The following is a 13,793-nucleotide window of genomic DNA, read 5'->3' on the forward strand; positions in this document are numbered from 1 at the left end:
GCAACCATTAGCCAAAGCGGATGGGAGCCAGGTTCTGGGAAGGACAGCAGGCTGTGCGGAGTGACCTCAGACTGGACAGAAGGCTGTGACTAACTTTATTGGCATCTCTCTAGGGACATAAGTAGGCTTTACCGCCAATTTACCTAAGGTGTTCAGCAGGACTGTTGAAGGCCTGGCAGCTGCCTGAGGAGAGCCTGTCTCCGAGCCAGGCCTTCTGCTCCTTGCTCCAGAGGGCTTTGAGCTTCCGGTAGTACACCTTGCAGCTGAAGCCCTCCCTGAAGCCTCTCTTGATGTGGCTCTTAAGGAAGTCCAAGGTAGGGTACATGCGGCAGCAGGCCGCGCACTTGTAGCCATTCTGCTGTGCCGGGTGCCACCTGGAAGCCATTAGGATGTCCTGAGATGTGATGGAGTCCAGGCCATGCCTGGATTTCTTGGTGGCTTCTCGAGGGCAAGTGTTCTCTGCGGAGGAAGAGGACGAACAGATGCTCTCAGCCATGTCCTCGGAAAGGCAGTTGTCCCACTTGCCCTCATCCTGTTGCACCTCTGGGAAGTCGTAAGCTTCCAGGTGGCTCTCTTTGTCTGCACACACAAAGTAGCTGTAGGGGGAGAACCAGGGCCGGTAGATAGTGCAGTTCCGCCTCAGCTTCTCTCCGTGCTGGGTGTCCCCCAAGCTGCAGTCTGCAAAGGAAAGGACCAGGTCAGAGCCTCTGGCAGAGAGCAGTGGAACCAAGGATGCCAGAGCAGAAAGGCAAGAAGGCAGACATCAGGCATGTCCTCAGTTACCTCCACCCCACCACGATTGCAGTCCTGAGAGCAGACGCAAGATGGTGGGAAGAGCAGCCGAGGACATTCCTTCTCACTGCATTCTTTTTCTAGGGGTACAAAGGGCCACTGGATCTTGGGATGGGAGAGGCTGCTTTTAGTTAGTAAGCCTTGGTATTTGTCAAGTCCTTCCCTTCCTGGAGACACCATGTCCACTGACTCCTCTAAGGATGGACACAGACAGGTGACCCAGTGGACAGCCAGACCGGCGGCCTCCCATAGTCCTTCTTTTCACCACTCGTGGCTGTGACCCTTTTTGCAGCCTCACTACCCATCTTGAGGGGTAGCCTCACTACCCTCCACAGCTCACTCAGCCAGAAGCTGCTCTTGTACACCAGCTTCAGAGACAGGAGAGGGGAGGCAAGGCAAGAGCCCCAGGCCTGTGGGTGTCTACCAAAGGAAAAAGGGCCAGATAGGAGGCTGCAGGTGACAAGGCCACGCATGGGGGTCCAGCTTCCAGACACCTCTGCTCCCTTAGGGAAGCAGCCCCTATTCATCCTTAGCTTCTCATACATTCCCACCCAGAGTCAGAGAAGGCCTCACCTGGTGAGAGCACTGTGTTTTGTATCCCTTGCCGGATAGTGATGCTTTGGTACTGGGGTGGCAGGGCCTGAGCTGGGCTGGATGCCTCAGTGGGTACCGCTGTCTTTGCAATGTCTGGGTTACAGAAGAAACACTGGTGAGCTGAGCAAGGTTGGGATTCCACTTCCTGGGACTCCCCCAGGCATACCTAGATGCTCAACCTCTGTACTTCAAGGCATCTCAAAGCTGAAACAGAACAGTGATCTCAAACTCAGCCAGGCAGAGCTATTCTGGATGACATCCTGGGGAATTCTGAATGGGGCCATTTCATTCAGGCCTCAGAAAGATCCTCTGGAAAGTGGGATTTATGATGTGACCCAGATGACACCTCTCTGCCTGGACCGCCCCTCACCTGACCCTCCTGCATCTCATCACACGGATGACTTCACTCCGCATTGCCGGTCTCCTGGGCATCCTGGGACCCAGAGTCACAGGCCACAGAGCAACGTTCCATGCCCGCTTTGAGAATTGTCCAGTTGAAATATCTCACACCCACAGTCAGGGTTCCCGTGGGCCGTCACTGCACGGCACACCCTGGAGTAGCTGCTAACAGTTGGACAAAAAGCTGACCTGCCTCAAATCCCAGATAAAAGCTGTGTTCAGTTTGGGGGACAAATTTATAAATGTCATGTATATAGGCAAATGAATGCTTAGGAGGCCTACTCCACTGAGCAGTACTTCTCCATTTTACTGTGCATAGGGATCCCCGGGGGATCTTGTTAATAACGCAGGCGCTGATTCAATGGGTCTGGGGTGGGAACCTGAGATTCTGCATTTCTAAAAGCTCCCAGACGACGCAGATGTTGCAAGTCTAAGGACCGTATTTTGGAACAGGGAGTCATCAGGGTGTCCAACTTTATTCCAGGATGTGCTCATCAGTTTACCCTGCTGCTTAGGCTTCTCTGATGATTTGCTAACTCCAAATCCTCGACAAGCTTGTCAAAACAGAGCTAAAACTAGTTTCTACTCTGTGTAGATATATTACCACCTGGAGATTTCATGCACACTCTAGGGGGGAAAAACTTGATGACAAATGGAGGCTGAGGCAGAAGAATCGCTTGAACCCAGGAGGCAGAGGTTGCAGTGGCCAAGATCGCGTCATTGCACTCCAGCCTGGGTGACAGGAGGGAAACTCTGTCTCAAAAAAAAAAAAAAAAAAAAAGAAAGTTTACCCCTTTCTTCCCTTAACAAAAATCAATACACAGCAGTAACTACTTAGCACAAATGCAGCATTTTGAAAAATTATTTTCTCCCCATGCGTAATTTGACTTTCTCACTAAATCATGTTACATGGTCCTGTAACATGATCTGGTAGGGTACTCAATTAAAAGCTTCAAAAAAAAAACACATCTTTGTGGCCCTAGTGGCACCAGAATTTACCTGGCAGGCTGGTGGCACGAGAGAACATAGTGTCGGGAAAAGCACTCAGGGCGGAGGAAGAGATTGGAAGTCCAGAGATGCTGAGGAGTGAGAAGTTCTCCATATTCTGACCACTGCGGTGTACAGAGATCACACGCCTGCTCTGGAGAGGCTGGCTGGCTTGTCCAGAGGATAAACATTCTGAGCGCAGTTGATGTCACAAGGCACATGATTCCACTACCCAACTAGGTTACCCTTTGGAAGATGAATGGAGTCTAACTGCAAGCAAGATTAAAATGTGTAAAGATTGGTTTTGACTTGCCATTGCCCAGCGGCAGGCCCTGATTGACAAGACCCAGAGAGAAGAAAATAGTAGAGATACTATAGTGATGCTGTCTGTTTGTCCCCTTTTATCTTTATTATCGTCACTTTTCTGTGTCGACACTGTCTACCCCCCAGCCCTCCAGCCCTGGAAACCTCTGTCCTGTCTGAATAATCTCCTTCCTTTTCTTCTCCTTTATCAGCCTAATCTCTGTCGGCAAATATTTTTATTGTTTTGTTTTAGTTTGTTTTTTGAGGTTTATATATTTTTCACATTTTCTTTGGAAATTCAAATTTATAAAAGTTGCAGAAAAGGCTGGGTGCAGTGGCTCAGGCCCATAATGCCAACACTTTGGGAGGCCAAGGCGGGTGGATCGTTTGAGGTCAGGAGTTCAAGACCAGCCAGACAAACATGGTGAAACCCCGTCTACACAAAATATAAAATTTAGCCGGGCGTGGTGGTGGGCGCCTGTAATCCCAGCTACTTGGGAGGCTGAGGCAGGAGAATCGCTTGAACCCGGGAGACAGAGGCTTCAGTGAGCCGAGATCGTGCCATTGCACTGCAGCCTGGGTGACAGAACGAGACTGCGTCTCAAAAGTTGCAAAAATAAAATCAATACAAAGAACACCCATATGCCCTGTATCCAGATTTTCCTATTAACGTTTTACCCCATTTGCTATATCAGTCCCCTTCCTCCTGCCCCCTGCCCCATGTGTATGTGTGTATACTTAATTTTTTCTCTGAACTATTTGAAGGTAAGTTATAAACACTATGTCCTTTTATACCTAAGTACTTCAATGTGTATTTCCTAAGAATAGGGACCAAATATTGGTTTCAGTGGTTGGTGCTCTTTTTAGCAAGTGACTAAAACAAAAATGGGTGACTTAATGCTGTTTTGCTCATTGCTTAAGTCAGTTTGATAGGGAGACTCTGGGACTCCAGAGAGGCAAGGTTGCCTCTTCGTTTCACTTGTCCTGTGACAACATTGTGCACTAGCAAGGTGTGGATAAGGTGAAAGATGATTGTGACACTTGGAAGATAAACTGAAGGCACCCCTTTCTAGATTATCACATGTCAACTAGATACAGAACAGGGCTGCAGATCTAAATGGCAGGTATGTTTATGCTGCATGGGGAGTGATGGCCACTCTGGAAATAGTGATGGGCTTCTTTTGAGGTGCTGTCAAGCATGTGTGACTGGAGTGTGAGTTAGCTTCTGCACACGATAGCCCAGAGTTGTCTTCCTGTGTGTGTTGATTCACAGTACTGAAACATTTGAAGGACAGTGGGAGAACATGATTCCCTTCGTGTTCCTCCCAGATAGCCTGGTTTGGAACTTTAGCATGTATTGGAAAGTAAGTTGAAGCCATATACTTTGGCAATTTGGGGGGTATCAGCAATTTCATTTGGTCCATTATGGTGTAGAGAAAGCTCATGAGTCTGGGCATCGGTTTATGTGACTTCTAACCCCACTCCGCCATAAGCTACCTGTGTGATACTGGGTAAACCTCTCTGCTACTTGATTTTCCTGTATTATTAGTTTAGACTCTAAACTTGAGTGGATGAATGTCTTCCTGGCTAAAACCCAGTGAGTGACATGTGGACAGTAGCATACCTGTGAGTGGTGCACACAGGGCCCCGAGGACTTGGAATTGCATTCTGTCTTGACCCATCACATTCCTCCCACTGCCAACTTCAGACTCTCCCACTGGAACCTCAGACTTAACGTAAAGGTGCTCAACATACTGAGGGGAAATATGGAAGGTGGAATCCCTCAGTGCCTGTGTAGAGTTTTTAAAATGCGACCCGGTTTTGGTTTAGTCACTGAAAAGTTTGTGGGAGCCTGGTGGTTCCCGGGTGCGCACCACTCTTTGTAGCAGGTCCCCTGTCTTGTGTGCTGTGTCCTCCCAAGGTATGCTGTTGCTGGTGGCCCAGGCGGTAGGTGACACTCTCAAAGCGATTGGTCACTATGTAAAATGAGTCTTTCTCTTGTTTGTTTCCCACCTGCTTTCCAAGCCCCTTTCTCGGACAGGTAAGATATCCCGTTGTTTTGTGGATGACTTACATTCCCAGATGCCCTCCTCTGCGTGGGTGTGTGCATGTTGGGGGGGTGCTGTTGGGAGGGCCACCTGGCTGGGGTCCAGTCATCTCTCTCTCCTCCATTGCCATTATTTTCTGAATCATCAAGCCTCTAGTCCTGAAGCAAGAGAGACAATGTGTGGGAGTCGTTAGCATCATCATCAAGAAGGACCCATTGCACTTCCTCAGACACAGAGATAGAGGGACCCCCAGCCAGAGGCCCACTTTCACTTGGAATAGAAGGGCAGTTCTCCAGATCTGACCTCCAGAGCCCCTGAAGACCACTCACATAGAGGGGTTTTTGACTTGTGGGCAGTTTCCCTATAGTGTCAGCCCATCATGCAATTTTAAAAAATTCATGTAAAAGTCAAATTCAATTAAACAAACTTATTAAATGCCTACTGTCGTGCAAGACCCTAAGGTCGGCATTGTAGAAGATAAAGAAACGCTTCAGATGCGGTGGCCCCTCAAGGAGCTTACCATTTTAAGACAAGGTGTATTTACTGGAAAGACTTAGACAAGGGTAAAGGGAGTGCATGGTAGGCTACCTTTACATTACTTGACAATTCAGTGCATTATAGACTATGTTATGAAGGGTAGAGAGCAAAAAATACAGAAAATCCAAAATGGTGCATAATCCAGAGTTATGTTTATTACAAAGAGTGTTTTAAAAATAATAATGGCTTATAATTTACTAACCACCTTGACAGGTATTTTTGGTGCTTGCTTTTTTGAAAACAAGTATGTCTACTCTGAAAAGTCACTTTAAACCAGTAAGGAGACTACCAGCGAAATGTCTGATTTGGGAAGTGGCAGCAATTTGCCTTCCCCAGGCATTTCGTACAGTTTCATTGTTGTCTATGTGCTTTCTGGTTTGGGGGAAAATAGTTAAATGGTTTGGTTTCCAAATCTTCTTTGCTAGTTTGCAGATGACATGATTAAAGAAAATAAGACAGATGTGGGACCCGACAGGCAAATTGTGCCAAAGTGGAGGACGTGGCAAGATACACACTTAGGAGAATAATCAGGAGTTGATGACCCTGCTTGCTGTGGAGCGGGCTGGAAGCTTCTGCTGGTGCGGTGGGTCTATCCGTAGCCCAGCCAGCTCGGGCCCTGTGTCCGAGGGATGCTGTCATGCTGTTCCCTGGCAGGTCCTCACCCTGCAGTGGTGAAGGCCACAGGGCTCATCCGCAGAGACCAGTCTCCACTCCTCTTCCCACAGGTTTTCCTCCCTGCCACCCAAAGGCCCTTAGAATATGACGTATCTAGGTAGTCGGCCTAGAAAGGATAGCACCATTCATTCATCTCTAAGAACTGGACAAAGGTGACAGTAAACTATGCATTTCTTAACCAGCTTCAGTTAGATTAAGCAACCCTCCCTTTACTATCTCTACACAGCTCTCTATCAAATCCATTGATTGTACTTACTGATTTGATTGCAATGCTGTCCCTTCCTGGACTTCAAGGACAGATCTTGGTGCTTGTCCTCCAGGCTCAAAATTGTTTTATTTGGGAAACAACTGGAGAAATCTAAGGATGAACTTTGATAATGTAAAGGAATTGCAATACTGGCATAATCATGTAGAAAACTCTTATTATTAAGAGATTTAAACTTAATGATGACACCTTCCAGTCATTCACACAGAGAAAAAGACTTGTTTTCTTGAGATAACAGATGTAGTGGCCTTTATTGCATTCTTCTCTCAATTTGTTTTATGTTTAAAAACTGTCATTTCGGCCGGGCGCAGTGGCTCATGCCTGTAACTCCAACACTTTGGGAGGCAAAGGCGGGCGGATCACCTAAGATCAGGAGTCCAAGACCAGCCTAGCCAACATGGCGAAACCATCTCTACTAAAACTACAAAAAACTAGCTGGGCGTGGTGGTGGGCGCCTGTAATCCTAGCTGAGTGAGCCAAGATCACGCCACTGCACTCCAGCCTGAGCAACAGAGTAAGACTCTTGTCCCCCCCAAAATAATAATAGTAATAATAATAATAAATGTTTGTATACTCATTGAAACAAAAAAAAAAGGATAGCACCACTGAAACTACAAGAAAGGTTTCCACTGGCCAAGGATGCAGCAGTGCAGGGCAGAAAGAACTGCTTTGCACAAAAATTCTGCAGAAGAAAAAGTACACCCTAACCCCAGTTACTCTTAGAAGAGGCTCAGTGAGAACAGACACTTAGCAGAGGTGTTGACAAGGAAAGGAGCCTAGTGATCAAATGATCACTTCCCTCAGACTGACAACATATCAGGGGTAGTTGGTGTAGACAGAAACCTTGACCCAGGTTCCAAGGCCTCAGAGTGGGTCTGTCTGCCTGATGACTGAGCTGGATTTCCAGATAGAGAGAGGATGGCCAAGTGTGAGTCTGTGGACAGCATGGCTTAGAGCCTGGAGCTCCAGTCATTTCAATAACAAACTTTTAAGCTACCACCTTGGCCACCACAATTTTCTATCTACAAAATGGACTTTGGCGAGTCAAGATCTGTATTGAGCACAGCTATGTACCAAACTGAGGCTAGGTGTTGAAGATACAAAGATGAATGAGGCATGGCCTCTGTCTTGTAAATCTTTACAACCCAATGGGTTTATACCCAGCTCTTTGACTTAATTTTTCAAGCCAAAGAGGATCCCTACAAGAAGGACCATGTACCAGGCATATATAGGCAGCTGTTCCATGATCTGTAGCAGGACAAAGTTGTGGACAGAGCCCTGAGCTGTGGGTTAGAAGGCCTGAGTTCTAGTTCCAGCCCTGCTAGTATTAAGCTGTGTGACCTCAGGCACGGCACTGCATTATGTGGAGTCCTGCAGGCTTCATCTGTAGGTAGATATCCTTCCATGCACCACCTCCCTAGGTGGTTGTAAGGATTAAGTAAGCTGATGTTCATTAGGATCCTCATGCTTCACTGGCACTGAGTGGGGCTGACCTATCCATTTGGTATGGACTGATTCTGAACCACCACTTAGCATCTCTGCAAGAGCTGGCCCACTCGCTCAAGTCCCACCACTGTAGACCTGAGGAGCTGCTGCCCCATTTTTCATGGAGAATTTGTGCTATACTCATGGCCTTCAGTGGGGAGCTTCTAGCACCAAGCCTCATCCATGCCGTCCCTCCAGCAGCTTCCAACCCACTGAGAGCTCAGCACGTGCTTATAGCGATGTAAAAATGTCATGTTTCATTGCTTCATCCTCATTTTTTCTTTACTTCAAAGGACGTGGTGACTCCAAGGTAAAGGGGCCAAGCCCATGAGTCAAGGAGGCAGGTTTACAGGAACAACTTTATTTTTTTATGGCTAGCATTAGTTACTGATTAACTTGGGTGGGGCAGAGCTAGAATTTCTAGTTCCTCTCCCATCAAGAAAACTGCCCTGGAAAGTTCAAGAGTGTCTTTGCCGGCTCTTACTTGAATATTTCCAAAGGCTTGGAAGTTACAAGTTTTGGGTGTGGGATAAGGAAAGCTGAATGATAGGGTACAGGTCCCACTCCCTTTTCCTCATCATGTCGCTCTGTCCCTTCTTTGTTCATAGTTGACCACAGCATGTTTGAGAATTTGAACACAGCCCTCACTCCAAAGCTCCAGGCCAGCCGCTCCTTCCCCCACTTGTCCAAACCCGTGGCCCCCAGCTCTGCCCCTCCGGGCTCTACTGAGCCTGGGGGGCCAGGACTCTGGGTGGGCAGCAGCCAGCACCTCAAGAACCTGGGCAAAGCCATGGGGGCCAAAGTGAATGACTTCCTGCGGAGAAAGGAGCCCTCCAGCCTGGGCAGTGTGGGTGTGACGGAGATCAACAAGACTGCAGAAGCACAGCTGGTCAGTGGGGCTGATGTGGCTCCAGGGGCTTGGCCAGAGGATGAAAGGTGAGCCCCTCACCCGCCCAACATCCATGCCCCTCTGTGAACCCACTTGAAAAAGTACAGGGACAAACTGCAGTGTCTCCACAGGAGAACAGCCCCAAGGGAGGGGTGTGAGATTGTCCTGTACTGAAAAGCTGCAGGATCAGGCCACGTTCTCGGGAGCTGGCTTCACCTTCCGCAGCCACAGCTGAAGGTTGCTGAGTGCCTACTGTGTCCTCAGCTCTGTGCTGCTGAAGGTTGCTGAGTGCCATGTCCTCAGCACTGTGCTTCAGGCTTTGGTTGCATCATTTTGTCTAACCCTCCCAGCAGCCCTGGGAGGTAGATGGTATTTCCATCCTGCAGGTAACTCACGTTCAGACAGGCAAAGTAAATAGCTTGAGGTCACAAAGTTAGTACTTGGCAGAGCTGGATTTGAACCCAAGTATTGTCCAGAAGTTCCCCAGGTACATTCTGATGCCTGAGAACCGCTGCCCTAGACCGTTGCTTGTGGAGAAGCCTGCACCTGTCAGAGCCCACTAGTGCAGGGCGGGAGAAGCCCCCCGTAGCAGCCCTCCTGTTCTTCCCCCTTCTACCAACAGGCCTTGTTTTAAACACCTGTGCATCTGAGGTGGGAATGCCCTCTGCAGGAGTTACTCCATGGGTTCTGATTTGACAAGCTTCACCAGTGGTCTCTATCCTGTCTTCTAGAGGCCAGCACCTTGTGCTGCTCTGAACAGTGAGTGAGCATAGACCAGGCCAAAAGCTACTGTTGCGCTGAAGGTGCTGAGACCTACATGCCAAACCAAGAACCAGAGCCCAAGGAGTAGAGCATTCATTGAGTGGAGTGGGTTGAAAGTGCAACTGGAGTTGGAGAAGCAGGATGGCAGGTGGACTGGTGTCTTGCTGTCCTTAAGGCACGTATGTTTATTGTCGTTAACCTTACAGGTCAGTCCTGCAAGAAGCATTTCCTCGGCTGGATCCTCCACCTCCCATAACCAGAAAACGAACCCCTCGGGCCCTGAAGACCACCCAGGACATGCTGATTTCATCACAGCCTGTCCTGAGCAGTCTGGAGTATGGGACAGAGCCATCACCTGGGCAGGCCCAGGACTCTGCTCCCACTGCCCAGCCTGACATCCCAGCAGATGCTTCACAGCCAGAGGCCACCATGGAAAGAGAAGAGAGAGGCGAAGTTCTGCCTAATGGAGAGGTTTCCCTGTCAGTACCTGATCTAATCCACAAGGATAGCCAGGACGAATCCAAGCTAAAAATGACTGAGTGCAGAAGGGCCTCCTCCCCCAGCCTCATTGAGAGGAATGGCCTCAAACTCAGCTTGAGCCCCATCAGCCTGGCTGAGTCCTGGGAGGATGGCAGCCCCCCTCCTCAGGGACGGACCTCCAGCCTCGACAATGAGGGCCCTCACCCAGACCTGCTGTCCTTTGAATAGAGCCTCTGCTCTTTCCTGCTGAGCTCTGCGCTTGTCTTCCTGCTGCTTTCTCCTCCACTGCACACACGGACCCTGGCCCCAACTCCGCCGTGCCCTTGGACTTCCTCATATGAGGCACCAGCAGAGAGCCAGTCGTCCATCATGGGATTTTGCAGGACTGGAAGTCCTTGAGTAGTTCTAGCTAAAGAGTCTATCTGCAGAATGGCTAAAGGACTCGATGCCATCTTGAGCCTAATTTTCTGTAACCTCCTCTGAGAGGGCTGCAGCCCTTGGACATTAGAGCTCTTACACTCTTGAGCTTGTCCTGTCTTCTCAGTGAATTGCAGGGCCACCAGCCCAGGACAATGGATCTTGCAGGAATTCTCTTTGCCTGTCCCCTACATGCACCTCCTCCCCTGCTGTTCTCCCTCCCACACCCCGTCCCTTCTCTCTCCTCCTTGATGGGTCCGAGGCCCCTGGCCTCAGCGGGAGCAAGGCTGGATGAGGAATGATGGGTTTGGCTTGATGATAGGCCCTGGCCTGGAAAGCCACACACCCTGACCACAGCCCAGCCATGGCTCCTTTTGGTCCCAGGACAGCGCAGGCCCCTGGTTGCCATGTTTGCTCTGCCCCTGGGGTGGAGGCCAGAGGAGACGCTTACCAGGCCTGAGACCTTGAGAGTTCACCCAGGGTTCCCAAGGTTTCCCCCTATCTGGTCAGATGTCAACTACAAAATGTGGGCATGCTGCACAGAAGGAAAGATGAGGCTACCTTTGCTGTGTATGTGAAGACAGGAGAGCCAGGCCCCAGCAGATGCAGCCGAGCACACTCTGATTTTGTTTCTGGGGGAGGGCCCAGGAACTTGGGGGTGGTTTTGGCATTCAGGGCTGAAGCTGAAAACCCAGAGCAGAAGTAGGGAGAAGGGAGTGAGGATGGGACAGAGAAGAGCGATCGCTGGGGATCAGAACAGCTTTTCAGGGGCCACCTTGCAACCTAAAATGATGCCGTTTCAGGGCCTGGGCCTGCTGTGAGAGCCAGAGTGAAACGTGTGCAAGATTGGAATGTGAGAAGAACTGAGGGGGGAAACCACTTTTAATTGAGTGGAAGTGTTTTGTGCTTGTGCTGAAGTTACCTGGGCCTCCTGTAGCCCTGGACCTCACTGGAGCGGCCCCACCCTGCCCGTCCCTGCCCTTCTTTTATGCTGATGCTGGTGGGCTATGTCCTGCTTCAGGATCCACATAAGGGACTGACCAGGTTCATCCAACCTTAACTGGTTCCTGCTCTCCTGGATTAAGCCACTTTTAGGTCTCCCACCAGGGGTCCTATTGTGCTGTCTTCCTGTGGCCAGCAGACCCTGTAAGGGGGTGATCCTAATCCCGGGGCTCTTTGCAGCAAGAGGAGAACATCCCTTTTCTTGAACAAGGTGGCCGGTTCCCTGGGAGAAGGCTGGGAATGGCACGTCCAGCCAGGGCGGGCAGTGCGGCATCCTTCTCCTGGGATTCCTGTGGCCTCCCCTGTTCTATTCATTATTTGGCTTCCCAACCATAAGCTCTGGGATACCCAGGGCTTGCTTCCCAGCTCATCTCATCTCTAAGCCTTTGCTCCCCTTCCCACCACCGCTGCTATGTAAAATGGCCATGCTAACTCCTACAGAACTAGGAGCCTCAGCAGGATTGCTAGGATGTGGGTGCCTTCCTGCATTCTTGCTTCTGCAGCTGTGTGGCCTTCCCACAGCCCTCCCACCATTTTCCCTTCTACCTTGCCTTCCATTGTCTTCCTTCTCCCAGAAAGCTAGGTTTCAACACGTGCTCACCACTAGCTATCTGTCTCCCCTCCCTCGTGGGGGTTGCTGCAGCAAGGCACCTGCAGGCCCTGGTAGAGTGAGCAGGGCTTATGTGTGCATTCTTTACGTGTACATCTCCAAGGATGTGATATCTGACCCTGATGTCAGAGAGGAGGTCTCAGGACTAGCATTTGGGGTCCTGTGAGTTTTCCCAGAATGGTTTGGGATATCACACAAAACACCAGAGCTGAGGATAGGGGTAGAGTCCCCAGACACACATCCTGGGAGCAAGCCACTTCATCTGAGTTTGCCATACCAGGAACATGATTTGTGCTTTGGTGGGAAACTTAGCAAGTCCCTGCACTCTGGGGCTTCTCCTCTTCTAGAGCCCAGGGTGGCTCTGGCCCGATGATATGGCAGCCATAGGTACAGGTATTGCAGGTGCAGTCTTTCTTAAGTACCCTGCCTCCTCTCTATAGCCCAGCTGCTGCTAGAGTCCAGGACCTTAGACCCAGGATGAGCAAAAGGACTCCACCAGGTTGTCCAGGACCATTTCCACGGTGACCCCAGAGTTCTTCAGACTTCTGTCTGATACTGAACACAGTGCCACGGGACCCTGCTCCAATCTACCTACAACCCGCCCATCCCCCTGCTGCAGGGGTGACGCTGCTACCTCGGGAGGCTCTCTTGAGACTGGTGTCTGGTCTTAGATGCTGCAGATAGTACCTGGTGCTAGGGTCTAGGTGCTGCCCAAAGCCCAGCAGGAACAGCTACTACTCATCGTGCAGAGGCCTTGGCCCAGACCAGCTCTTTCATCCAAAGCCTCACCTGGTTTCCGTGTTCATCTCAACAGTCTGGCCTTCCTGTGACTGCAGCCTGGCAGCCACACCCCCAGTAATCCCGCACAGTGAGTCTAGCTTCTCTGGGAGCTTGGCCTTCAGTTAGCCCCATCCATGAGAGGGCAGGGTAATGAGGAGGAGTAAAGGACCTATCTTTTCTGTCCACATAAGGAATTTGGGACCACAGGGTCTTTTATCTCCTTGTTACTCCCCAACCCCATCGTAACCTCCTACTCAGCACACAGCTTTATCCTGGTAGATTATAAGGTGAGCTTCCAGAACCTGGCAGGAGGCTGGCGTATCCCCCTGCACGGAGGGAGGTGTATCTGAATGTTGTGTATGTGGCTGATATGGAAGACAGACATGTATGCAATCAATCAGCCTTTAAAGAAGAAGACTGGCTGCAGTTCGGAGGAAGAGGAGGAAGATTACAGATCTATTCTGAGTATTTTTTAGAGAGTTAATATTTATATTTTTAGTAATTTTCTGGTAGAAGGAAATTGCACAATAAAATGATTTGGTTTGGTTTGCTGGCTTTGTCTGTTTGATTTTCCTCGTGACTTGATGGGGAGCTGTTGGTTTCCTCAAGTCTGACTTGTTGGGTGGAGGGCACTGGCATTTTCCTTTGTAAGCCTGGAAAAGTGGGAAATGAGGGAGGTAGAATGTGAGGAAGATGGGCACTACTGGCACCTCCAGCCTGAACCCTTGGCGGGGAAATGACTTCTGAGGATGTGCCATCATTGGCTTC

At 49.9% G+C, this 13,793-nt stretch overlaps 2 protein-coding genes across 2 annotated transcripts in view; one reads left to right on the forward strand and one right to left on the reverse strand.

The window, feature by feature from the left end:
- Positions 1-13,577, forward strand: part of LOC111525043 (carboxyl-terminal PDZ ligand of neuronal nitric oxide synthase protein-like) — a 357,456-nt gene extending 343,879 nt beyond the window's left edge. The window contains exons 11-12 of the mRNA XM_023190355.3: positions 8,694-9,021; positions 9,943-13,577. Coding sequence (XP_023046123.1) covers positions 8,694-9,021; positions 9,943-10,444 — 830 coding nt within the window. The 3' untranslated portion in view covers positions 10,445-13,577. The remainder of the gene's footprint in view (positions 1-8,693; positions 9,022-9,942) is intronic.
- SPATA46 (spermatogenesis associated 46) lies at positions 140-2,922 on the reverse strand. Its single transcript, XM_023190356.2, has 3 exons — positions 2,785-2,922; positions 1,366-1,479; positions 140-678 (listed from the first exon to the last, which is right to left on the reverse strand). The coding sequence occupies exons 1-3, from the start codon at positions 2,885-2,887 to the stop codon at positions 140-142; spliced, it is 756 nt and encodes a 251-aa protein (XP_023046124.1). The 5' UTR covers positions 2,888-2,922.
- Positions 13,578-13,793: the final 216 nt, after the last annotated feature.

This window comes from Piliocolobus tephrosceles, chromosome 1 (assembly GCF_002776525.5).
Source record: "Piliocolobus tephrosceles isolate RC106 chromosome 1, ASM277652v3, whole genome shotgun sequence".
Lineage (NCBI taxonomy): Eukaryota > Metazoa > Chordata > Mammalia > Primates > Cercopithecidae > Piliocolobus > Piliocolobus tephrosceles.

What these genes read in the sequence shown, in the direction of transcription:
- SPATA46 (XM_023190356.2), bottom strand. Translation starts at nt 2,887, where the DNA reads ATGGAGAACTTCTCACTCCTCAGCATCTCTGGACTTCCAATCTCTTCC. An exon ending in TCGTGCCACCAGCCTGCCAG is followed by an intron (nt 1,480 to 2,784) that starts GTAAATTCTGGT and finishes TCTGTAACCCAG; the next exon opens with ACATTGCAAAGACAGCGGTA. An exon ending in AAACACAGTGCTCTCACCAG is followed by an intron (nt 679 to 1,365) that starts GTGAGGCCTTCT and finishes TTTCCTTTGCAG; the next exon opens with ACTGCAGCTTGGGGGACACC.